At 46.0% G+C, this 26,641-nt stretch overlaps 1 protein-coding gene across 9 annotated transcripts in view; it reads right to left on the bottom strand.

Moving 5' to 3' along the window:
* Window positions 1-26,641, bottom strand: part of DOCK2 (dedicator of cytokinesis 2) — a 416,438-nt gene that overhangs the window by 89,699 nt on the left and 300,098 nt on the right. For all 9 annotated transcript variants that reach the window (XM_079918428.1, XM_079918432.1, XM_079918434.1 and 6 more), the window contains 2 exons: window positions 7,181-7,279; window positions 4,537-4,631 (listed from right to left, as the gene is read on the bottom strand). In XM_079918428.1, coding sequence (XP_079774554.1) covers window positions 4,537-4,631; window positions 7,181-7,279 — 194 coding nt within the window. The remainder of the gene's footprint in view (window positions 1-4,536; window positions 4,632-7,180; window positions 7,280-26,641) is intronic.

Raw genomic sequence — 26,641 nt, 5'->3', positions numbered from 1 at the left:
ATTTTTAGAGGAGAGAAAATGACATTCTGGGGAACAGTGATCTGGGCTCAACCATGGTGTATGTTCCGTTTTTCCAATTTATGTTGAAATCTTTCATTAACTAGCTGCATGACCTTGTGCAGGTTACCTCTTTGGGCCTCTTTAAGGTATCTGAGCCAATAAATATGCAGTTTGCACATCCTTACAATGCACTTAATAAGACAAGCCTCACTATTTTACAGGATGAAGCAGTAGAGATGAAGAACATGGGCTCTGATTGCCTGACTTCTCTGTTCTTTTGCTAGTAATACAACACTGAGTAAGTTATTCGTCTATTCTGTGCTTCAGTTTCCTCAGGTATCAAATGTGGATTATAACAGTTCCACATCATAAAGTTGTTGCAAAGATTAAATGAGCGAATACATGTAAAGTATTTACAATGGGGGTGGATCATAGGTGCATAATAACATGTTAGCTATCGTAACACCACACAAGATGCAACAATCGTGAAAAAAATTTCAGGTGCTCTGTAAATGGAAGGGATCACTGTGGCCAGAAGATGAAGGAAGTCTACAACCTAAGCTATATGCCAGCAAGGAGAAAAACAGTCATCTTTTCTGGTCGACACTAGGCACATGCTCCTCTACTCCAAGGCTACATTTGTTGTCTGCAATGCTCCCATTCACTGAGTTCTTCCCAGGTACCAGCACTGTGCTAAGGAGTGACTCATCCTACCCTCACAAAAACATACCACGAAATGGATAGAATCATCCCCATTTTGCAGATCAGAAAACCGAGGTTCCAAGAAGTTGAATGACTTCCCAAGAAAGAGAAGGTGGCAGAACTAAGAAGTCTGAAACCCAGGCTGTGTTTCTGAGTCTAACTTATCTTAAATGTAAAGACTTAAGTACTCAGCAGATCCTTTAGAGATACAAATGTTTCTATTTAGGAGACAATTCCATTTTCTTAGGTCCCTTAGAAAATTATATTCTGATTTTGTAGGTATAAAGAAACAAGGATTATTGCATCATCTCTGGGGGCCAGTCTCCCACAAAAAGACTAAAGTCTGTGGGATTTCGGGTAAGGACAGTCCTTCAAAGCACTTCTACGTATTTCCTCCAGGATGACTGTCGGCAGCTCAGAAGCGGGGTTTGCCCTGGTCAGGGCTCCAGCCTCTCTGGGCTTCCATCCTCCTGACCCTGTATCAGTGGTAGATGTCTGTGCCTTTATTTGCTTGCCCATCGTCCATTTCTCCTTCTGGTAATAACTCTCAGATTTTCCTATGAAGAATTACTCCCCCAGCCTCCCCCTTTGCTCCCAGACTTTGTGGTTTGGGTAGAACTAACCACAGCCTCCCCGGTTCCAAAGGTGGGTCATATGACCCAAGCCTGATGAAATAGCGTATTTCATTCTCCTGGCCACAGAGGTTATGGATGGGCATGTAGCTCAAGATTAGTCCGGGAAATTTTGCTGTACCTATTGAAGAAGAGGCTTTTTCTTTCTACTGGGGCTGCTAATCCAACAAGACATATTTCTGGAACTTCTATAGCCACGTTTCCACTGCAAAGAGAGCATCTGTCTAAGAATGAAGCCAACAGAGGAAAGAGCAGAGGTAGAGATACAGAGTCCCTACAACACTGTTTGAGCACCTAGATACATCCATGCCTGCGGCCATAAGTCTGGGCTCTTTCAGTCGTCTGAGCCAATACTTTCTCTTTCTATTTAGGCAAATTTGAATTGAATTTCTTAAAAAAAAAAACCCCTAATCAGTAAGTACCCATTGTTACCACAGGGGAAGTGTAGTGGGGAGGGCTAAATCAGGAGCTTGGGATGAACAAACACACACACTACAATATATAAGACAGATAACCAACGAAGACCTACTGTATAGCTCATGGAACTCTATTCAATATTCTGTGATAACCTATATGAGAAAAGAATCTAAAAAAGAATGAATATATGTATATGTATAACTGAATCACTTTGCTGTACACCTGAAACTAATACAACATTGTAAATCAACTGTACTCCAATAAAATTAATTTTTTTCTTTTTGCGGTACGCGGGCCTCTCACTGTTGTGGCCTCTCCCGTTGCAGAGCACAGGCTCCGGACGCGCAGGCCCAGCGGCCGTGGCTCACGGGCCCAGCCGCTCCGCAGCATGTGGAATCCTCCCAGACCGGGGCACAAACTCGTGTCCTCTGCATTGGCAGGCGGACTCTCAACCACTGCACCACCAGGGAGCCCAAATTAAAATATTTTTTAAAACTTTAAAAAATAAGTACCCATTGGATACACGGAGTTCATTACACATGTTTATGAATGTCAGGTTCTGTGCCAGGAGTTAGAAACACAGAGATAAATTGGACATAGTGCCTGCCTTCAGGATGCCCATTCTCTAGTGGCAGAAATAGTCATATGAAGAGATAATTACAGTACAGTGGGTAAGTGTTATAATATGGGTGTGTATGTAAACGAAGAGGAGGGGACATATTCTCCTACCATAAAGGAGTCCTAGAAGGATCCACTAAGAAGAAATTACATGGACAAGGATTTGAAGGATGCTTTCATGTTGAGTTTGGTCTAGAAAGGAGGAGAGTCATAGTTTATGCGAAGTCACGAGAAGTATGAAACAGTAGGCAACAGTGAATAGTTGAGTGTACCTGAAATGTAGGGTGAGTCGAAGGTGACTCACCTGGGTGCTTCATGTAATTTGGCAAAACCCCAAGACATTATTGACCAGCTGGCAAACAGTGAAGGGATTCGCACGCAGTTTGGGAGCTGGCTTCTTCCAAACACAGGTGACTGGACATTGCTGTGAGGTACAACCAACTACATAATTTGTTGAGCTCAGTGCACGGTGAAAATGCAAGTCTCCTAGTCCAAAAATTATTAAGCATTCAAGATGGTGACATCAGGACCCTTCAGAGTGCAAGGTCCTATACACCTACACAGGTTGCATACTCAGGAAGCTGCTCCTGACAGCAGGGCTAGGGAGATACCCACCTCTCATCTGTAACGTGGCCTGGCCTAATTCCCACCAATGCTTTAAGCACTGTAAAAGCCAGCCTCCCAGCTGAGTGATGTGAACAGGGAGAATCAGGGCAGTGTAAGCCCAAGCTAAGAATTCTTACATCTTTGTTGCTGTGCTGATTTATCCACCTCCCACCATCAGCAACAATGTACATACAGATAGCTATCTCCTTCTGCCTTGACAAACCGCTCCTCCCCTTCACCAGCCCCTAAAGCTGGCCCCAAGAGCAAGTGTGTCTGTAAAGTCACTTGGCTAGGCACTTAGGCATCCAAGTAGTGGAAGAGCAGCTTTTCAGAGGACGGAAGAGTAAGGGATGGAGGCCATCAGGGACGGGAGTAAGATCCTAGGCATAGATGAGATAGAAATTCCCAGACTGTATCCAATGACAAACTTATTAATATTTATAGTTTTCCCTCTTTGCCTCCCACTGAAGAGGATCCGCCTTTGCCTCTTCAACTTCTCCTCTTCTTCTACCCTCTCAGGATATTTCTGTCTTTGCCAGTCAATTCTTGGCTCTTGTGATACAAAACAAGGACAATAGGTAGAGAGAGAGAAAACTTCCAACCAGTGTAGAGTGAAGGGGTTTCCATGGGAAGGACCTAAAACAAATATAAGAAGCCAAAGGAAAGTGAGAGAGAAAGGAAAGAAAGGAGCCTAGAAGACCCCAGTTTTAAAGGGGTTTGTGGATAGGAATTGAGGATGAGGTTCAGAGAGAGACTTGGGTAAACCATGGGATAGGAGAGATACTGAGAGACAGAAGAATGGAGAAAGGGAATATTAGATAATATTGCTGAGTGTTATGACTTGAACTTCATTTTGATGAAATGACATGATTTGAGAGAAAGAATTAAAGACTGAAATTGCTCACAGTTACTCTCATCTATTGTTGTACTGGGCCATGTGGGACCTGAGCTATACTTGGGTTACTCTGGTATTCTATGAGATGCTAATAAGTATTATATATACGCACGGAGACATAAATATATTCACACCAAATGTTTCAAAGGGCAAGTAAATCTGTGAAATGCTGTATCCTAAATCTTTCTCTTAAAGAATTCTATTAGCATACTAAAGGCTCTGAGAAGTCCTGCAGCACAGAAAGCTGTTCGAAGCTGTGTAATCCAGTGCTTCCTAAACTTATTCTACTGCATGTCACAGAATATATTTTATTGTTTTGAATAAATTTAAAATAATTCAATTTTAATAAGACTGACCTTAAGCTCTCCTGTCTCAAGAGTTTAGGGAAGGCTTCATAGACAAAGTATATTTTAACCAGTATTTGAAGAATGGAGAAGGCAGGGAGTAGCCAGTTCAGTATATAAAAAGGAATAAATAATAGTAAATAAATAAATAGCTCAAGATCGGTGAGCAATTCCCTGGGGTTTAAATGTAGAAAGAAAGGGTCTGTGGCACTTCGGTTTATTTTCACCCACGGAGAAACTATCCCCACCTTCTTTCTCTAACAGTGCACTGTAAAGTGAGTGCTGAGGTGACGGGGCTGTTAGGCAGCAGGTGGCAGCTCACCTGTTCTGAACCATACTCATGGCCATCCAGTCTACAGGATACACATTCTTCCCAATGAGGTCCTTGAACATGATGAATGTCTCCATCAAGAAGTCCTGCAATAGTAAAGCAAAACACACCTGTCATTTTGCTTTATAGGAAATGACTGGAAGGGCCCAGATCTTGTTGGCTGTTCACATTTTTTCTTTATTATTTTTTGGAGGTGCAGAAAGGGAAGGGGTACAGCCTGTTATTAAGTAAATCCAATGAAACCAATAGAGTGGATTTTTTAATGAAATCTTAACGATTTGTTACTGGGAGACTGTTTCACAAATATAAGTGGAACATGAATATGGAATGAGAAAATACTCTCAAAATAAAGGACTATTAATTCTGTCTTTGGGAGTAAAGAAGTAAATGCATTCATTGATGTGGCAGTTTTATAATCATCTTTCCAAATATGTATTTGAGGAGGAAATAATCTACACTATATGAATGCATCTCAGGTCATTGAGCAAACAAACTATTATTAAAATGAACATCTAATTACCGTACTGTAAACACAGCTAATTCATATGTCATAGGCACGTGAACAAGCAGCTTAGAGGAAACATGACGGGGATTCTCTCCCTCTCCTTTGAAGAGGTTCAAAGTGGACCTCAGCATGCCCCATCAGATTTTTCAGTGGATCAAACTTGTTCTCTACCTTTGGAGAACACAAATTCAAGACAAATCTAGATAGCAAAGACCAGAACCACTGGCGCCCTCCTGAGCTAGAGGAAACGAAGGCATCCAGGCTATTTGCTTAAGGTAAAATTAAAATCCATAGGAAACCCCTTCAGAGTTCTTTCCTTAAGCCAGCGGTTTTCACATTATTTTAATAGCAGAATTCTTTGTTCAGAGAAAATCTTACCTGGAACCTAATATATAAAATAGATAAAAGTAGAAAACAGCTCTGGTTGAAGTGTGCGTGCATGCATGCGTGTGTGTGTGTGTGTGTGTGTGTGTGTGTGTGTGTTTATGGTAGAAGACAGTGAGGCTAGGAGAAATATAATTTGAAAATCACTGCTTTAAGCTAAATTGCAAAATTCTGGAAATGAGATTGGTTCCTTTCCAGCAATCATTGCTTCTAGGGAAAATTACCTCAATGCTTTAAGTCCCAGTTTCCGCATTAGCAGAATGGGGATAACATCTACCTCAGAGGGTTGATTAAGTGCACACTGTCTATGAGATGCTCCACACAGAGTCTGGCCCACTGTAAGTGTTCACTAAGTGCTCGAGGATGACGATGGTGAGTATAATCGCTCATCCTTGACGTCACCTGGGGAGGTGTGGATATCGTCACAGGCACACTCCCTTCCTGTGGGAATGGAGAAGAGAAGACCTCTGCCTCACAGATGGAAAGCCTGGCTTCTGAGTGAGAAGATGCAGCACGGTGTAAGGGCTGGAGCAGAGGTTCAAATCCTCTCTCTGCCACATTCTGTTGTGTGGCCTTGAGCAAGCAGATTGCAGACTTGTAAAATGTGACTACTGACACCTATGCCGTACTGTTGGAGGACTACATAAGAAGTGTGTAATTTAATACATAACAATTCTCTTTCCTACCATCCTTCCTACCTTTCCTTCCACTGAGGATCAAAAATTAGGAATGCAGTCTTTCTATTTCCATGTCACATAACATTGAGAACTTGAGGGGGAGAAATCTTGGGTTGTTTAGATTTCCTTTTGTTTCATTTTTTTGTGTATCCAGAAAGAGGTTCCATTTCTTGCCAATCCTACTCCAGTTAGGAGACCTTCTCAAAGCTAAATGGATGAAGGGGCAGGACATTGGCTTCCTATTGATTCTTTTTGTGGGCCACTCTCTGACGTTGGTCCAATTCTGGTGCCCTTGCTTCCTTCAAGGAGAGTTAAAAGTGAGCCCCTGGTAGCAGAACCCCTGCATCTGGCAATAGTAAGGAGACAATGACAACGCTGACCATACTGAGGGCAAAGGGATGACTACACCCTGGGACAGCCCGGGCTGGGCTTTACGTTGATGATATCATCTGCTGCAGAGGTACGGGCCCACAGCACCCGCCGCAGGCAGACAGTCCTAGCAAACGAGCCCTGAGAGGTTAGAAGAAGAAAGGGTCTCAGAGGCCAACTTTCTCTATGCATTCGTTATTATAATGTAATAATAGCTAACTTTTAGTGGACTCTTACAGTGTGAGAGCTACTGTGCTCTCATTTAATCCCTTCACAGCCCTGTGACATAAATGATATGACCCCTACTTTACAGATGGGTAAACGGAGGCTTAAGAAATGTTAAAATTAACCTCCTCAGCTAGCTGGTGACAAACCCTGGATTCAAACCCAAGACTGTGTGACTCCAACACCCATGCTCTTAAGCCTCAAAATGTCCATGATTCATCAGCAAATACTGGTTTTAAGGCATATGTAGACTAGGCACTCAGGGCTCGTGTATGACATGGACAGAAGATGTGTCCCAGAAGTGATATTTACAAGCCTAAATGGGAGTGAGAAACAGGGAATCACACGAACATGCCTGCAAACGTAGACCCACACATTCTCCCGGTGCACAGGAAGACCTTCTGCCCTAAACTCTCAAGAATCTTTTGTGTAACGCGTCTCCCCAACACTGCCCCAGAGCATCCTATAGACTCACCACAAGTTCAGAGCTGGTCTGGAATGTCTCAATATAGAAGGAATAGTGCTGGTCACCCATCTGGTTTAAGATGGCTGTCATACATGCCACAAAGTGACTCTGCAAGAAATAAAGAAAAATGCCGTGAAACAGTGGAGAGAGGACCATGAGATTCACCTTCTTCAATTACTTGACTTCAGACCAGAAAACACCTCTCTATCCCAGGTGAGTATAAAAAGGTCCCCCAGGGAGGGAGAATTTCTCCTTAGCAGATGAGCATGCGAAATTTCCCTGAGAGTAAATGTCTCCTTATGGCTCATTCATCAGCTCATTCATCCGAAAAGCATTTATTGAACACCTATTACATGACTAGGACTATAATAGAAGCTCCAGATACAGACAACAAGGGCCCTATTCTTTATCTCTCCAGCTGCTTGTACATTGGGAAGAGAGCACTGTATTAACGTCAGGAGATCCAGCGTGTATCAAGATTCTGGAGACAGTTTGATTTTCTGGTAAATAATTTTACATGTCTAATCTCCAACTGTTCCATCTGTAAAGTGGGACAATAATCCATCTGTATCTACCCTGAGAGGTGTATCAGAAGGATCAGATGGCTCCTATGGTGCCCTGAATACACTGAGGTTCCCTACAAGGGCATCAATTGTTGGACCATGAATCAGTCAGTGAGAAGCCAGCAGCTACCGGGGACAAGTACTTGCTAAGGGCCATAAAAGAAATGAGAGGAGGTAGTCCTTGCTCTCAGGAGTTCATGATCTAGTTGGGAAAGCAAGATTAACAACCATGAGGAAAAAAGCACAAGACTTTGATCAGCGAAGCAGATCAAGTGCCAGAGGGATTCAGACAAGAGGGAAATCAACGCAAGGACTTGAAAGGATCCGCGGGATCAGAGGAGCAAGAACCGCATCCTTTCGTGCACCAGAAGACATCACCACACCCTCTTCTGCTTTTTCTCTCCCAGGTTTTATAACTCTGTACCAGGGTGGCGCTTTCTGGCAGGGCTAGTGTCTGAAGGCAGAATTGAGAGAGATCTACTCTGGGAACCTGGTGAACGAAGTACTGACCATAAAGCCACCAGCTGGGAGAAGCCACTCAAGAGTGTCTCCCACAAGACTCCACTGGGCTGCCATCTCAACCAAAGGAAGTCCCACTGTCAAGGGCAGGCCTGTGGAAGCTTGGGCAGCTTGGTGTTATGCAGGTGTCTCCAGGAAACCCCACTCCTAAAGGGTGTCAGACGTAACACACACCAGAGAGGTGGGCCTGGACGTGTCATGTTTGAACCAAGTATTATATTTGTATCACAAACTGCTGTCTTTGTTAAAAAAATAATAATAATAAAACTAAAAGACCAAAAAAATAGAGTGTGAAAAAAAAAAATCCTCCCAGATTACAGGGTTACAGTTCAGTGACAGTGGCGGAAGGAACAGCCTTGATGTCCCCAGGAAGCTCCTTCTGAATTCCTCCACAGGAAGTCTTTTGGGTAATTGAATGTTCTTCAAGTTCACATCCCCAAAAGTAACTCCCAAAGATACAGATTCTCATTTGCTTCTAGGTTCTTTTCAATTAGGACGTTAGGGATAAAATGCTTTCCCAGTCAGCAGGACCAGCTGTGCAATCTGTGGGACTCAGAACAAAATGAAAATTGAAGAGTCCTTGTAAAAATTCTTCAGATTTTCAAGACAGCCACAGGGTCCTTCTGAGCACCGGGCCAGGTCACACGCCTGGGAAGCCAGCTCTGCCTGCCAGTGATCACCACACGCATGCACCGTAAGTGTTGAGAAAACATGCAGAGGTGGCAGGGGGCACAAAACTGGGACTCTCAGGGGTAATGTCAATGACACTATGTTGCTGGGGACCTGGAACCTCTATATGGGGGCCAACCGCCTTGGCCGTCCAGGGAGTCAAATCCTCTCTCCGGCTCACGCCCTCAGGGGGTGATGGTGAGTCTGTGAAATTATCTGTCCCTTTCAAACCAGACAGAATGCCACCATCACTGCTAATTTAACCAGGTCCCACTGAAACCAAGAAACAAGCATATTATTTTTTATCCCTCCATCCAGGCTGGACGCAAGAGGGGAGAAATCTTCTGAATTTGTGTGTGTGTGTGTGTGTGCGCGTGTGCGTGAGAGAGAGAGAGAGAGAGAGCACATACACACACGCGTGTGTCTCCTCTACTCCCTCCATCTCTTCTGTGAGGGGCTTCCTCCAAGAATTCAGCCGGTGGCCACTAGAGGTCTTTCCTTTTCACATGGTAGCTGCCGTGCAGTTTTTCCGGCTTTTTATTTATTCCTACGTGAGCAGACCCACTACACTTCTTGCATATAAACAGTGAAAATTACAATATAAAGGACTTATTATTTCTCCTTTTGGAGTAATTCTGCTGCTGGCCAAAGCCTGGCTCATTTTGCAAAGAAAGGAAGGATATTCTCTGCAGGTAATTCCACTGCTTCAAAAGGTAAGAGATCTGGGGAGGTTTTATTTTTTGTGATCGATCATCCTCTCAGAGGAAATGCTGTCGTCTCTTGGACAACAGTTTACTTTTAAAGCTTTGGCTTAAATGAGTCCTGGGATTGTGAGCTTGTGTGTGTGTGTGTGTGTGTGTGTGTGTGTGTGTGTGTGTGTGTGTGTGTGTGTGTTGTAAAATCCACCATTGTCAGAACTGCAGGCTGCCCCAAACGCATAGATACAGATACGGAATGCTTGGTATTTCCAAAGGCTTGATTTGAATTTGAAGGGGGGAAAAGCACACAACAAAGCTCAAGTTGCCTGGAAATTACCTTGAAAAGGCTGCATTGTCTTAAGCCTCGTTTAGAGAAACTTCCGTGCTTCATATTAAATGAAAATAAAAGGGGAAGGGGATTCCAAGTGCCCATCTAGAGAGAGTGACCATTTTACTAAAGAAACCATTATCCTTTTATAAGGACTTGCTCAGGGTGTATAGTTCATCGATCAATCAAAATTACTTTTACCAGCTTGTTCATTTCTTCGTTCTAACTGCCCCATAGAAAATCCCAGCTGAGTGCCTTCCAGTACGATCTGTAGTGTGATGTTTGTGTAGTTTGAAGTTTGGACAAGTTACCTGCATTTGGCTGTTAATGAGAAATGACAGTGCTTTACTTCCCACTTGGAAGCTTCCCTTTTTGTCTGCTATGGTGTCTAGCCCACTTCAGTATCAAATCTGTCAGCAATCGCACCAACGTGACTGACTGATTTCTGAAATGGCATGATATGCCAGCAGCAGGTTCGAATTCAGTAAAGGCTCCTCTCTGTCATTTAAATTAAAAACCAAAAACTCCTCTCTGTCATGCGGTGATAGAATGGTGGAATCACATTGTGTTTCTCTGACGCTTATCCCTTTTTCAGTAGCGTCTTCAGCACGGCAATCCACCTCTTTGCTTCCTGCCCCTCTTCCCTTTTACAAGTTTGAGACCTTCTACATCCACCATGTCTTAAGTGTTTAGAAAGAGCTGTAGGGATTGGGAGTGGGGGTGATGAACAGACTGCATTTGCCCTAGCAACTCAGACACTCCTGTTGTTGACATGGCTCAAACTTTACGGTGTCGGACCCCAAACTCCCAGCCCTGTCAGCAACGTGGAAAAGCCTGAATACTGCATGGGGGACAGAGGGTTAGAGGGATCTCTTGCAATTCAGGCTAGTGAGAATGCCCTGCCTTCCATCCTTGGTGGAAATTTTGTGGTCAGCATATATTTACTACCAAGGCGTGAGGCAGCCACTCATCCACACCCAAGCAGCATTCCAGGTGCCCAGAAAGGAAATTGCTTCTTAAAACAGAATACCGGGTGGGGGGGGGGCCTGCATATTAAATTCCGGGGAGAAACTGTATCTGAGATGCTGTCACAAACCAGGCAGAGTCACGTCGGCTCCATTCGGGGTGGTTTAAAATGTAGCTAATGAATCACAGCATGAAGAGACATGGTTTGAAACTGGGTCAAACGTGTAAAAATAAATGCAGTCGTCGCAGGCACTCGGCTGATGAGGGGCTGCTTAACGCCTGCAGTGGCGGGGCTTACTTGCCATACAGAACCCTCTTCAGTGATCCATGACAATCAGTTGATCCGGACAATTCAGCCCGTCAGTAGGTAGGGAGCCCTTGCACACCTGGGAGAGAGCTGAAGCTCCAAAGGAAAACAATCAGGGTCTCTTCACTGTGTGATGGCAAGAGAGGAAAGAGAGAAACCCACTATTGTGTCATTAATATTAATTAGCTGGGATACTGGCTGACTGCGGTCAGGGGAGTAGCCCTCTCCAAATCAATCTACTCCTTTGCATAAAAAATCATCATCATCTTATTGATGAGGCCGATAGCTTTGGTGCACAACACTCAAACGTATCTATTCAGCCACCTCTAAAGCAAACACACCTACACACACGGTCGGGACCCTGCAGTGCTGAGTGAACCGGGAAGAGGTGATCAGTTTGCCCTGCCTTGAAGAGCTAACCAAACAAGGGGAGAGGGGCATGGTTGCTGCAATGCGTCCCCCACTCCGCTCACCTGAGATCAGTGGGAGTGATGAGATCGCAGAGGGAGGGAAAGAGCCGACTTAGGGAGCTTGCTACCTAAATGCCAGCATTACTATGCGATGCCAGCTGGTGACACGTTGCCATAGTAACTTCAAATAATGTGCTCGACCAAAATAAAATAAAATACAGAGAGCGCCAAGGAGAGGAGATGAGCGAGGAAACTTTGCATGCCGAGGGAGATGAGGAGTTTTATCTATGGGGCCACCCAATTCCTTTGAAGACTAAGAGTAGCCTAATGCCACTCTCAGGTTGCTTTTCCATTCACCCCCATGTCTGCCATGCGGTTATATAACAGATTTTCTTCTTGGATGGAATTGGTGCTGTCTTTGTGACAGATCCAGGACCGGAGGTAGGAGGCTATGGTGTGAGGAATTCAGGGACCCTAAAAGCCGTTCATCTTAGAGCTTTGTCAGGAAGCTCAGAGTTGTAGTTTGCAGCAATCTTTGGGGAAAGTAGTGTGTGTGGTATCTCAAGTTCTGGGCACTGTGCTAGGTGCCCGGGTGCAGCAGTGAGCCGGATGGATAAGGTTGTGCTCCAAAGAAGCAACGTCAGGTGGAGACCTAGGAGCCGGACAGCCTGAGTTCAAATCTCAGCTCTACCTCTTACTAGGCATGTGACCTTGGGCAGTGTCTTGTGCCTCAGAGTAAAAGGGAATAGAAATAGTTCTTACTGCATACAGTTTTGGTGAGAATTAAATCAATTTGTATAGAGCACTTAGAACATAGAAAACCCTCCATATGATCAGCTATTAGTGTTACTGTTGCTGTCGCTGACTCTGGTCCAGAGAAACTATGCAGATTGGCTAACTGAAATTCCTGACCTGGACAGAGGATATGATGACCCCACCTACCCCTGACCGTCTGTGGATGCATCAGGCACTCCCAATCACAGCTTTGGACAAAGAGCCAAGTGTCCTTTGACTCTGAACATGCCTTTGGTTAACAGCACGCCCCAAATAAAGCTGTTTAGTAAACCGCGTGTGTGCCTCTTCGAGCAGGGCATGTTTGGAGGTTTCTTTTATTTGGGGACAGTTGCTGGCAGGTAGGATGAATGACAACGGTGCCCAGATTGTTCAAAAGCCTGAAATGTAACTGTCTTCATCGAAAGCTTCGTCTTCCGACTGTTTGGCTTTAGAAAGTGCCTGTCTTTGTGTGCAGTGACATTCTTTGGTTACCCAGGGATCCTGCTGTATGACAGAGTAAACCAAGTCACCTTCCTTCAGGGAGAAGCTTCTTGATGGGCACAGATCCAGGGGTTTTGTGTAGCCTGATCCAGGTCAAGGCATAACATCACAGGAAGACGGGGATGTGCCTCTTGGATGCTATGCGCTCTGGATGCACCTAGACGTGTTCCATCTGTACAACACAGCAACTCTTCAGAGGTAGCTGTGTGTACCACTACCTGGCACTGTGGGCATTAATGATCAGCTCTCCAGCATCACTAGGGCCAGAACCGCAGGCAAGGCGTCTCCTCAGAGAGCTATTCTCACTGTCAAAGAGCAGGGGGCGGGGGGGTTGGTAACAAGGCTGCTTTGAACCCAGGCTGGAAGGCGAGACTAAAGCGGCCACACACTCTTCCTTTGAAGCGAACACTTTCTGATCTTGGCTGGAGCCTGTGCATGTGGCTTTGTAGTGTGGGGTCACTTTAAATCTTCCGAAGGACACAATGAGGTGTTTAATCGCAAAGGGATGTGGAAGGCAAGCAAATTCTGTTCAATCATTCCTTGTGCTTAGGACTCCACCTTTATCATCTCACTGAGTCCTCTCAACAACCTCATTAGGTCAACTTTATGCCCATTTCACAGATGAGGAAAGTGAGATGCATAGAGGTCAAGCAGCTTGCCTAGACAGACATTTAGTATATGGTGGGGCAGGAATTAGAATCTGGGTCTTTCTGACTCGAAAACATGTGTTCTTTTCATAAATCCATGATGTCTCTCATGTCAGCACTGTCAGCTCCACCTGGGCTGAGATTTTTGTCCTTTATTCACTGCTGTATCACCAGAATCTGGAATTGAACTTGCATACAGTATGAGCTCAATAAATATTTTTTAGATGACAGATTGAACTTCTATAGTATTCCCCATCTTTAAAAGAATGTTACAGGGACCACTCCCCCAAACACTGAAGAGTTAGGGTCATGTATAGAACACCTTTGCCTTAGGAGAGGACAGAAATGAAAGAATTTTTGTTCTACTTCTGAGCTTACTCCATCTTAAGATATATTTGATCAAGCCAGAGTGAGATCACTCTTTCACACGTGCCTTAATGTAACAAATATTTCTCGAGCACCTACTATGTTCCAGGCATGGTTCTAGGTGCTCTGGACAGTCATGAATGAGATTAACAAGGGATTTGTTCTTAAGGAACTCACACCCTCATTAGGGTCAGGGATGGGGAAACACCATAAGCAAGTGAATACATAAATAAGATCATTTTAGGCAGTGATACCTGCTACTAGTGGAATATTACAGAGCAATGAGGTGGAGACGGGAGGAGACCGGTTTTCAATAGGGGAGACAGAGGTGGCCTCTTAGAGGGCTGATATTTGGGTGGAGATCTAATGGTGAGAGTTGGTCCTGCAAAAATCTGGCAGAACAGCATGCCAGGGCAATTGAGTAGCAGATACAAAGGCCCTGGGGTCAGATGCGCTTGGCGTGCTGGAGGATCGAAAAGAGGGTACAAAATGAGGAAAAGCACATATAAGATGAGGTCGGAGAGACAGGTTGGGACCAGATCCTGAAGGCCCTGGAAGGTCGGGGCAAGGGTTTAGGTTTACTTCCAAGTGCAAAAGGAGGCCATTCATTTGGGTTTTAAGAAGCTCCTTCTGGCTGCTGTGTGTTTCAAGAACCCCTCTTTAAAGAGGTGGTTTCCATGTCTTACCACCCTTCTCCAAGACGTTACACTGGAGCTGTTCCCAGGGTGGTGGGTGCGTGAAAAGTGCAACTGTGTGCTCAGTGTTGACCCTTCCTGTTCGTGGTAGCGTCACCACTCCTCAGCAAGCTTTTCTCACTAACTGACCATTCTGTAGCAGACTCTGACCCTCCTCCGGCAGGTGTGGACATGGACTCTAGTTTTACGTGGATCCCCCTTGTCTTCAAGTTCTGTGGTTCGTCTCCCTGTTGTTCAGAGCCGAATGAAGGGGAGGGAGCCTGCTACAGCGGCTCTCAGCCTCTGATTAAAGCCATTCGAGCCTGTGGGACTTGAGAAGGCTGCTTGCCAGGAGATGGGCTATCATTTAGGACACCCCAGTTTTTAACTGAACAGAAGATGATTTTTCTAAATGTTTCCAATTACATCTGTGGAGGTGTGGGTGGGGAAGTGCACAAATGAACACACACACCGGTGGTGGTCTTCCAAGCTTGGCACCGAATGCCTCAGGAAGGGCTGTGCAGAAACGTTTGTTTTGAGTCCTGGAGAATACAGTATTGTCCTCGGCTCACGTATTCCTGAGAAAAATCAAAGCCAGGAGCATCGCTAGGATGTGGGCTCTGCATGAGTATTCTACACGGCCCCTCACCTTCTCCTGCAAACGTTTTCATCCAGGTTGTATAAGACACCAAGGTCAACTTTCAACACGAAAAAGGGTCATGAAAGGATATTATGACTCAGGAAGGAGGTACCGTGGGCTGCAGGATGCGCTAATAACTGCCCTTTAAAGGGCTAAGAGTGTGTCGTGCAATGTGCTAAACCCTCTGCTTCTCCGTCAATAAGGACGTTTCATAAGTTGTGGCCAGGCAAGGAAACGGCTGGAAGACAGAGAAGTTAACATCAGTCGGACATCTATGTGTCGGACACCGTGCAAAAAAGTATGCCGATGGTCACAACAGCTACCAGCTACTGAGCGCTTACTATGGGCCAAGCGCTGTGTATGCTTCATCTCAATTAATCCTCCAGCAGTCAGTCGATGTTGGTAAAGCCACGCGCACTTTACAGACGAGGAAGTCAAGGAGCAGGGAGGTGACACGACTTGCCTAGCTCAGCTTGATTCCAGAATATTGTTTTGTAATCATGACATCATCTTATTGATATGAAAATTAAGCAATACCTCAAAGTATAATGAAGAAAGGAAAAGTGCAAAATATTTCACTCCACCATGCCTCCTGCCTAACCTTGAATATTAAGAATATTCAATATTCATTTCAATCTAATAAGCCTCTAGAATGTTAAGGACATTCTAGACATCTATTGTGCCTAAATAGAGATGGAAGGATGGATGGAGAGATGGAGAGATGGTTGGATGGAGCTAGGTGGGCAGATTACATAGGTAGATAGGTCAGGGTTGATACCTAGCTACGTAAATAAGACCAGCCCTCTTTTTTTTTTTTTTTTTCCGGTACGCAGGCCTCTCACTGTTGTGGCCTCTCCTGCCGCGGAGCACAGGCTCCGGAGGCGCAGGCTCAGCGGCCGTGTCTCACGGGCCCAGCCGCTCCGCGGCACGTGGGATCTTCCCGGACCGGGGCACGAACCTGTGTCCCCTGCATCGGCAGGCGGACTCTCAACCACTGCGCCACCAGGGAAGCCCGACCAGCCCTCTTAATGACTGTGCTCTGTGGCTTATGAGTCTCCATGATTTTAGGCTCAGCTGAGGATAACCCCTCCATTTTCTGCATTGCTTGGGGTTTTGAAGGCCGAGAAAGGTTAAGTGACAGACACCAACACCACATATTAGGAAATATGTCTGGTTTCGCATAGAAGCAGCTTTCCTGGAAGGCACTGAGCAGAGCATACTAAGTACTGGGATCAAATCCCAGCTCTCTGCAATATGCTCTGGATCTTTGGACAAGTTACTTTACCTCTCTGAGCCTCAGTTCTCTGGTCTCTGAAATGGGGATAACAGTGGTGACTATAGGACTGTTGTAAGGACAAAGTAGAAGCCGGGTGCAGAGGGTCCCTGTAGAGCCTGGCAACACCACGGGCACTCAAAAAGCCTTCTTGCAATGCTTAGCCTCAGCTGTCTTTCCAGTTTACCAGGAACAGTTAGTTGATCAGCTGGGGAAGTGTGGAGTTAGCTTTTGGTTGACTCGTGAAGGATGATTTAAACCCCTCTGTGGACCTGGAGAGCTGCACTGCGGATAATGATTTGTACAAGCTCTCCCTGCCCTTTGTTTCCCTTTACAGAGACTTCATGTTTCAAGGGGTGTGGGCAGGGGGGTGGGCAGGCAGATAAATATGTTCACAGACAGCCAGGCAGCCAGGTAAGGGAGAGTTTTCAGGAGGGATGATTATTTTGTGCATAAAAGGATGTCTTTAGTTTCCTTCAGGAGGACTGAAGACAAGTGAAGAAGAGTGAAGAAGGTCTCCCACATCGTGTTCTAAACTTCAAGCCTAACTCTTCAACCAGCCCTCTCCTAGCACCTCCTCCCACCACCCCGAAATAGGTCTAGTTGTCCCTGATGCAAATGATCTGCTAGTCCCAGCACACTCAGGTATGGGGTCTGATAACAGCTTATTGGGTGTGTGTGGAGGTGGCCTCTTTGCAAGCTCTCTGCATTGCTCAACTCAGTAGGGCTTAACCAAAGCAATGACACACTGATGGTGTAACTCTCAGTCCACACTAGGGAAGGGTTTTCTCCCTTCCCAGACAATTCCTCACTCCCAATTAATCAATCAATTAGCAAATATTTACTCAGACTTATAAGGAAGATTCTTCCCTTCCCTTCCTTTCCTTTTCTCCTCTCTCTCTCTCTCTCTCTCTTCCTGTCTCTCTGTCTCTGTCTCTCTCTGTCTCTCTGTCTCTCTGTCTTTCTCTCTCTCAATACAGTAGTTCTAACCTGGAGATAATTTTCTCCCCCAGAGGGCATTTAACAATGTCTGGAAACTGGAAACATTGCTGTCTGTCACATACAGGGAGAGGGGGAGGTTGACATCTATTGGGTAAAGGCTAGAAATGCTGCTAAACATCCTGTAATTCACAGTTCAGCCTAACAGCAAAGAATGATCCAGGCCAAAATGTCACTAGTGCTGAAGTGAGAAACTCGCATCTTAGAGAGATGTATACATTATGATGCTGAATGACAGGTGCAAAATGAATGTTATAGTTTCCTCTAGGCTTTTAAGAAGTGGGAATGACCTCTGTAGTTAGGAATGTTCAGGGGAAATTTCATGGAGCATGTGGGATTTGAGGAATGAGAAGAGTGAAAGAGATTAAGCTAAGAGTGGGAAAGGACATCTATAATAGGAAAAACATTTCATTTTATAATTTGATTGATTGGTAGTAACTGTCTAAAGAGCTGTGTGGGGAATGATTCTAATGCCAAGTCCTACCTCAGCAGGAAAGAGTGTGGCAATCAATTAGTGATGTCTGCTATAGGCAAGGGAGAGAGGGATAATACATGTGCTGAGAAATTGCTGTCCCACTTTTATATGGAACACAGTGAGGAAAGAAGCAGAGGTGGAAATGAGCAAAGTGTTTTGGTACAACAGAGGTTCACAGAGGGAGATCACAAGAGATATTTGGAGGCGCAGACGGAAGGACCTTGAATGCCGGGCTGAGGGCTTTGAATCTCAATCTGTTGATAATGGGATGTCATGCAGGCATCTGCCTACTGGGTTGCCTTCAGGCCAGCTCTGTTGACAAGGTCTGGGGAACTAAAGAAAGCTACCCAGAGTCCTTGCTCTTCATTTCTATAAAGGGAGTACTATTTCATCTGTTAAGAGTAAAAACTGGCAGAATTATCATGCTCTGGCTTTTATGAAGCTGATCCCAATGATGACAAACATCCTATGAAGCTGAACTCAGAGATAAGTGTTTGAAAAGCTGACTCCGAGGGTTCACGTTAACGAGCTCCTGTAAGGCCCTTCTGGATAAAGAAGCCCTTCTGATGTCATTCACACAAAAAAACAAAACAAAACAAAAAACCCTCAAGGAGGAGGGGGGAGAAGGGAGTAAAGTCCATTATTCCATTCCTGGGGCTCACATTCCAGGTGACCCCTGACGACACTGCCTACTGATCTGGTGCTTCCTGTCAGCCCCCAGCTCCCTGCCTGGCTGGGTCCTTCTTAGGCAGTTTCCTCTCTGTCCTGGGAATGATACCTCATTGATTTATTGGTTTGCAATTTTCCAAATGACATCACGCTCTTTTTTTTTTTTTTTTTTTCATTCTTTCCCTCCTCTTAAATTCCCATTTGTCCCACTTCCACTTCCCTGTCCTTTGGAATGGTAACAACTTCCAATTACCATCCTCCGCAGTCTGCATTAGCTGCCTGCAGACTCCCTCTCCCTGCCATCATTAATAAAGGTGACACTGCGGCTTGGCACGAATGCAGGTCCTCCCCCACCTGCCCCACCGTCCCCTCTCTGGGAGCAGAAGGCTCCCTGGCCAGGGAGCCCCTGCCTTTGACACTTCCTCCTGCACGCAGTTCCCATCCCTATGTTCTGATCCACACTCAGCTAAAGAAAAATCAAGTGACACAATGAAAAATGCCATCCAGAGAGCTGTCCCGGTGGCACCCAGGTATCAGATCAACCTACTACAGCTCCATATCTACTAATTCCATCTAGAAAGGAAAAAAGATGTCACAGTTGTCTGGACTGATTTGTCCTTAAAAACCCCTGCTGACTCCTTCACCCTGGCAGGCCTGGAGAAATCCTAGTAAAAGTCTAATTGAAGTTAAAGCTTAGAATTAGACAGCTGATGGGGGATGTGATCCTTGGGAGTCCTTGCAAGACAGCTTCCTTGCAGCACAAATGGGGAAGCCATGGACCAGAGAGGTTAGGTGGTTTCCCCAGGGCCACACAGCCTCTGGAAGTGGCAGAGCTGGTTCTGACCAGAGTGCTGAATCAACTGTACCATAATCTACCACCTGCAAACACTGGCCCCTGAGCCTCCAAGTTCCCCAAAAGCAAAATGACTGTTCTTTCCCACTGTTATCTCAGCCAGGGGGTTGTCCTGATCCCAGAAAAACAGACCTCAACTAAGGCTGATGTTTGAGATGTGCATTCTCCTTTAACTTCCTCACCACATAGGTTTCCAGATTTGGGAAAGAACAAGCCACTGAGCACTAATTTCATCTTTCAAAAGAACTGAATGGGTGTCTCTATTACCACTATTCATCCCTGCTTTGATCTATTACATTCTGTGCCCAGCATCCAAATATGGTTAAGAACATCAAATTAAAAACCAAAAGATTGATCACCGAAGTCACTCTGTATAATGAGAATTGTCTGAATGTGCGTTTACGGGGCCTCAGGGCAGGAGCAGGGTGGGATATGGGGGCTTTGCTTATGTCACTTTGCCCGAAGATCCTCAAACCCGCAGCCCACGGGCCTCATGTAGTTCACAGAAATGCTTTGTTTCATCGGAACGTGTTTTAAGAACAACTGACGTTTTGTCAACATTTTAAAACTAGAAGCCATTGCATCAATTTTGGATTTTCAGCTTCTCTGGGGTATTCGGCAGATTCAGAGACAACCATTCTGCATTCTGCACTCCCCTATGGCAGCGCTGGGAGCTGCCTCCTGAAGAGGTAGGGGCTTGGGTGGGGGTAGGCACGCACTTGCCAGGTAGCCAGAGCCTGGCCTCATCCAAGAGTGACCAACTTGTCCTGGGCTGCCTGGGACTTTACCGGTTTTAGCATGGAAAATCCTGTGTCCCAGGAAACCCCTCAATCCCTGGCAAACACCCTACGTAGTTCTTCTTTTATGTACCTGGTTGGTTCCTGTGGGCACTTGCAGGTAAGGCCTCTTCCTCACTGCTTCCTTCATGCCCACATGCCTCCCGAGAATGACATTCAAGGCTTCTCACCACGTCAATCCTGTTTCTCTCCCAGCCCCCTCTTCCCACCTACATGCTATCTACTCTAGACTTCTCTTCACTCCCTTGGCATTTGCACAAGCCAAAGATGCCTTCTTTTACACACCATGAAGTCTAATTCATTTTTAAAGACCCATGCAGGTGCTATCCCCTCTTCCAGGAAGGCTTCTCTGATTTTACCTGATGCTCTTCTGTCCAGACAGAGCTAGGCACTCCCTCCCTCCCTCTGCTCCAATGACACTCAGATCTTTCTCCTCTCATTGTCCTCATCACCATTAATACAGCATCAAGTGAGTAGACCCTGGGGGTGGCCTTCCTAAGGACTCAGAGAGAATCAGAATTGTGATAAAATCAAAAACCGTAAAAATTGTGAAACTTAATGTGAAGTCCCAGTCTCTCTGTGGCTGTGAGTTTTGCACAAGTCACCAAAATGAAAACTGAAAACCATCCCATACTCCATGGCGATATTTAGCATTCCAAAGTCTAAGAACATCTGGGTCTCCTGAACATTGACGTCCGACTCTCCTCCTGCCTGTAACATGGAATTGTAATCGCATGCCCTGGCATCTGTGTTCTCCACTAGCCCTGGAGACACTCAAAGGCAGGGACTTTCTTCCACATCCAGTATCCTCTATACCTGGCACATGGAAATTGCTCAGTTAAAGGCTTCCCAAGTGGGTGAGTGAGTGAGTGAGTGGACTCCCATCAAGGAGACCAGGAGGACTGTCCCACTTGCCGTGATTTTAAAGAAAAAAGGTCTCCTTAGCTGTCCCAGTGCCCACAGGGCCCCTGTTGTGTTAGCTGATCACCCTGAGCCGTATTACAAGCTAGACCAACCAGTCTACGATTGGGGTCAAGCCGTCATTCTTTTGGTCATTTCTCATCAGATCATAAGATTCCAAAGTGTTGACAGCTTTAGGGTCTTTTCTGATAAATAAAGAGAATGCCAGCCCTCTAGCTTTGTACTGAGCATTTTCCCTGGGACTCTCTGTAGGCAGCTTGTAATAAACATGCCGACACCATCTTTCCCCACTCAGACCCCTCTTTCTCCTCCCCGAGCACTCCTTCTCCGAGCCACCAGCTACCTCAACACAACACTCCAGCCCCCCGCCCCACCCCCACCCCCCGGCCGCCTCCATGAATCACCGAGCCCTGGAGATTAGACATTTGTCTTGAACGTGTTCATTCCTCTGCCCCCGGTCTCACTGCCCGTATTGAAGCTACCATCTTCACTACCTGGATTACTGCTGCAGCCTCCTAAGGGGTCCCCTGCCTCCAGCTCTGCCCCCTTTAATCTCCATGTTGCAGTCAGAGTGTGAGCTTACTGAAATGGAAATGAGACCAACTCTCACTCCTGCTTAAAATCTTCAGCAGATCCTACTGACTCTTGGAATAAAAAAATCAACCTCTTAGTACAGGGTATGATTCCCTGCATGCCCCTTTTCAACTTCCTTTCTTCCCCTCTTCCTACTCGCTCCTTTAAACTCTACCGTCAGGCCACACAGAATTGGTCCTGATTCCAGCCTCAGTATGCGCGTGTGTGTGCCCACACACACATACACACACACCCTTAAACAATTTGCCTCATCATCTCTACGGAACTTCAGGTCTCATATTTGAAATCACTTCCCCCAGAAAGGCTTTTGGGATTCTCTCCACCCCCAGCTGGGTTGGAGGTCCCTCTCTGAGCTCTCATGCCCCTGGAATCATCACTCTGATGGCATTAATCAGTTTTCGGGAGCTCTCGCCTCATCTGTCTACCTCTGCTGTAAGACTGTGAAGTCAGAGACTGGGTTAGGGTCCCACTTTCTTCTTATCTCTTCATCTGCAATATAGTGCGTGGTACATACAGGTAACCAAGAGATATTTGCTCAGTGAATGGATATGTGGTCTCAGATGGAAGAGTAAATGGGACACAGATTGGGAAGGCACCTAAATGGTGTGTGCTAATTTAGGTCTGCTCTGAGGGGACACACAGATCGGTAAAAGGCTCTCTTCTAATCAGATGGGAATTGGACTGAAGTCTTGTCTGTCATGGAACACAGTTTCCTCACCGTGTGATGGCTGGAGCCTGAGTGGGAAGATTTTGGAGTCCTGGCTCTTCTTTCTGGCCTCATGTCCACAGACATAGTAGGAAACAGCACTGGGCCCAGTGTCAGGAGATCTTGGTCTCAGGTCCAGTCCTGCCATTTGCTTCCTGTGTGCCCCAGGGCAGGTTTCTTTCCCTCTCTCAGGTCTTCATCTATAAAACCAGACTAAGGAACCAGCTCCTACTCTGCGTGCGGTGGTGACGTAGAGTGAGCCACAGCTGACTTTACATCCTGGCTCCCCCGTTCCTAGCTGTGTAGGCCTCTAAGTAATGCTGACTTCTCGGAGTGTTATGCAGATTAAGTGTAATTACATTCCTTAAGTGGGTGCTGCAGTAGTGCTCACAGCGTAAGTGCTCAATAAATGATTACAATTAAGAGTACACGCATCCTCATATGACTAATTTATCAATGGTTATAAGGTAAAGCTACACAGAAACAGCTAAGATTTGGGCTCTTCAATTCTAAGTCATGTAACACTCCCTCCCCCAGCCTCCCATAAAGTGCCGATTGTACATATTTACAGCCCCTATATCTTTCAGACGAAGCATTCAACAAAACTGACATTATGTCACAATTAAGACAATAAATGCTTATTACATCGAATCAAGCCACAGTTACACCCATACCATAATAGGATTATATACTTCATTTTGGAATTTGAAAGCCCTTAAAACTTCAAAACATGATTTGTCACATGTTATCATTTAAAGATTGGTAGGATATTGTACAGGAAAACTTCCCTGCCCTTGTGATGTCAGATGATGCTCCCCTGAGGGCTCCCAGGTCTTACTCGAGTCTCCAAGGTTCTGGCTGTTAGAGGGGCATGAAGATGGCCTTCCAATGAATACCCTGTGTTCCTGGAATCCTCCTCTGGCACAGTAAACATGTAGGTTGTTGCCTTTGCAGCTGGTTAGAACAAGGGGGCACATGGAAAGTGAGAGCCAAAAGGCCTGAACTCTAGTTCTAATTTTGCCATCAATGAGTCTGGTGATCTTGGATGAATCTCTTAACCGCTATGGGCCTCAATTTCTCATCTGTAAAATAATGAGGCCTATGGCTCTGAATTCTGAAAGTCTATGATTGGTACCTGAAATTAGAGAGATTGCAAAATTAAGCCCCTTCCTTTCTTATTCCTCTGATGACGTTTTGGCCTGGAGGCTGTGGTTCCCAAACTTCACTGCGCACTAGAATTACCTGCTATCTACTTCCCCACGCCTTGGGATTTTTAACGTTCCTTGGGCAATTCCGAATGTGCAGTGAACTTTGGGAACAACTGCTCTCAGGGAGCCAGTGTAGCTCAAAAGACAAAAACGAGGCAGGCCACCCTGACTGCAGACTGGCCAGCTGTCTTAAACAACTACTCAACTCCTATGAACCTACTTTTCCTCATTTCTGAACCCATAAGGGTTTTACAAGCAATAAGAGATAATGCATGGGCACCTAGTGCCTTGCTGCTCAAAGTGTGGTCCATAGACCAGCAGCATCATGGTCACCTGGGAACTTGTGAAGAAATGAAGAATCTCAGATCCCAGTCCAGACCTGATGAATCAGAATCTGATTCTAAGCAGATTCCCAGGTGGGTAGTAGGCCCAACTGAAGTTTGAGAAGCACTGCTCTAGCACACAGTGCTGCTGGATAAAAATGTATCTTTTGTACATTTGTATTTACCTTCCATCAATCCTCCCCTTTCATTCATTAACCATTCATCAACACTTGTACACCATGTGCAGGGCCAGACGCTGGGCCCTTAGCCCACTGACTGGCACATAGTAGGGCTTCAACAGATGTTCGGTGATTGAATGAATGGATACAAAAAGGAATCAGACCTGGCTATTGGTCTCAGGGAGCTCACAGTCCAGGAGGAAAATTAAGACATGAATCCCAATATCCAGGACAGAGTAATAGTGATGAATGATGCACACGTTACTTGCACACTTCCTATGTGGCAGATACATGCTAAGCAATTTACAGGTACTATCTCATTGAATGCTCACAACAATTTTGGGGGTAGATGCTATGACTATCTGCCTTATACAAATGAGGAAACTGGCACAGAGAGGAAAAGCGGCTTGTCCAAAACTACACTCAGCTAGTATGTGGCACTGACAAGACGTGAAAGCAGGGCAGCCCCAGCCTGACCACTCTGCACCACTGTCACTGCAAGATGAAGCACTAGGGGCAATTTCTGCCTTAACAGCTTTGACTAGGCCCTTTCAAGGGCAGCTCCATCCCCAGGTGCTGTGGGGAGAGGCAGCAGGAGGCCCTGCGGGTAGGGATGCTGCAGGGTTGTTATTCCCAGCAGAAGAGCTGGCCAGAGGGCCGAGAGCTCCTGCAGGCTGCTTATCTGACACAGTTCACCACATCTAGCTGCCCCTCTGCCGGGCCTCTCTCTTGCCACTTGGACATTTTACTTGCAAATACATTCTGCAGGCGACGCCAGGCTTCTCAACGACAAGTCCAGGCAGCAGAAAGAAAAATCATTGTCTGGGCTTGTGGGTAGGAGGAAGCAATTTTCTGAAAATCGCCTGATGAGGAATAGAGGCGGGGAGTCCCAAACCAGGGGTCCTGAGCTCCAGACTGAGGTGGAGCCATGAACAAGGACAGGCCTGTGGTCACCAGGGATACAAGATATAATGTAATTCCCCTTGGTCTTCCTCACCAAACAGAAGAGTTCCCAAAAATCTGCATCTAAATCATGTTTTGGTCACTATAATTTTATCATTCAACATGAGACGGTGGATGGCACGGTAATTAACTGAAATACTTGTGCTTCAACCGTCCTGTAATTTTCATTCCCTTCTCCCTCCCATATCCCTGCCATTTCTGTAGGGGGAGCCAGGCATTTTGTTCCCTCCACTTGCAGTGGTGTTCTCACAATGTGAACCAGCCTCATGGACATCACCTGGGACCTTGTTGGAAATGCACATTCTCAGGCCCCACTACAGACCTGATGAATCAGAACCTTGGGAGTGGGCCCAGGGATCTGTGTCTAACGAGCCTTCCAGGGGGCTCTGATGGGAGAATGGCTGCCTTCGACAGCTTTGGGCAAAGCAGCTCCAGTGAGCAACTGACGTCAGGAGAAAGGAGGAGGGACACACGGTGCTGAGAGGGATGAGAAGGCAGAAACAGAGGGAAGAAAGGGTGAAAAAAGATTCCTAGGACTAGGAGGGGAGAGGTGAATTGGGGTCCTGAATAACAAAGATCCGCAACTCCTGCCCTTGGCTGTGCCCCTAGGGTGGCTGGACCCCTGGCCCCAGCAGTACTGAACCAGAAAAGCTTCCCTCGCTTAGGGATGTGCTTGACCAATGGCTACATCAGCAGTGAGCAGGGTGCACCTAGGACCAGTGGGGTCTCCATGGGTGCTCAGCGAGGCATAAGACCCCAGGGACTTTGCACTGACTCTCTGGGTGGGGAGGGACGAAACTGAGTCTGAGTCCTTGTGAATGCCAGGTAAGTCAGGTCAGGGCTACTCCGGGTTAAATTTAAGTTGATTTAGAGAAAACCAGGGGTTGGTCGTCTTCTATCTCACAACAGTTCATGGGTGTAAATTTAAAGAGGTACTTTAAAGAGGTACTTCTTGGAAAAACGTTCTCAGTCCCTCCCAAACTCTCTTTAAGCAAAGGCAACAGTGCCTCATGAACAGAGAACAGAGGGGTGGGATGTTTTATTTCCCAATACAGATGTTGCAGGGGCACCCAGTGGAAATCCAGGGGCAGAGGCTGGGACAGCTCAAAGCCCTGCTTCTGTTCTCCTTGCTTCTAGAGAAGCAGTTTCTCTAGCGCAGACCCGGCCAATATCCCTCCGGTTACTTGGCTTCTTCATGGTGGGTAGGTTCTCTCCAGACCCTCATTTTAACCATCAAAATGTCAATTCTCACACCCTTGGGTTTAACCCATCAGGAGCTCAGGGTCTAGCACCCTTCTACCTCCCAGCCCACACCTGGCCAGGTAGTGGTTACAGAGCACTGCCCAGGCAGATGTGGTGCTAAAGCAATGAGAACTCTGCCTCATCTTGAGTCTGGTCTCCGTGCCCTCTCTCTTCACTCTGACTTCTACCTTGATAGCCACTGTCTA

The sequence above is a fragment of the Stenella coeruleoalba genome (genome assembly GCF_951394435.1).
Source record: "Stenella coeruleoalba genome assembly, chromosome: 3".
NCBI classification, from domain to species: domain Eukaryota; kingdom Metazoa; phylum Chordata; class Mammalia; order Artiodactyla; family Delphinidae; genus Stenella; species Stenella coeruleoalba.
This window is presented reverse-complemented; position numbering and strand designations above follow the sequence as displayed.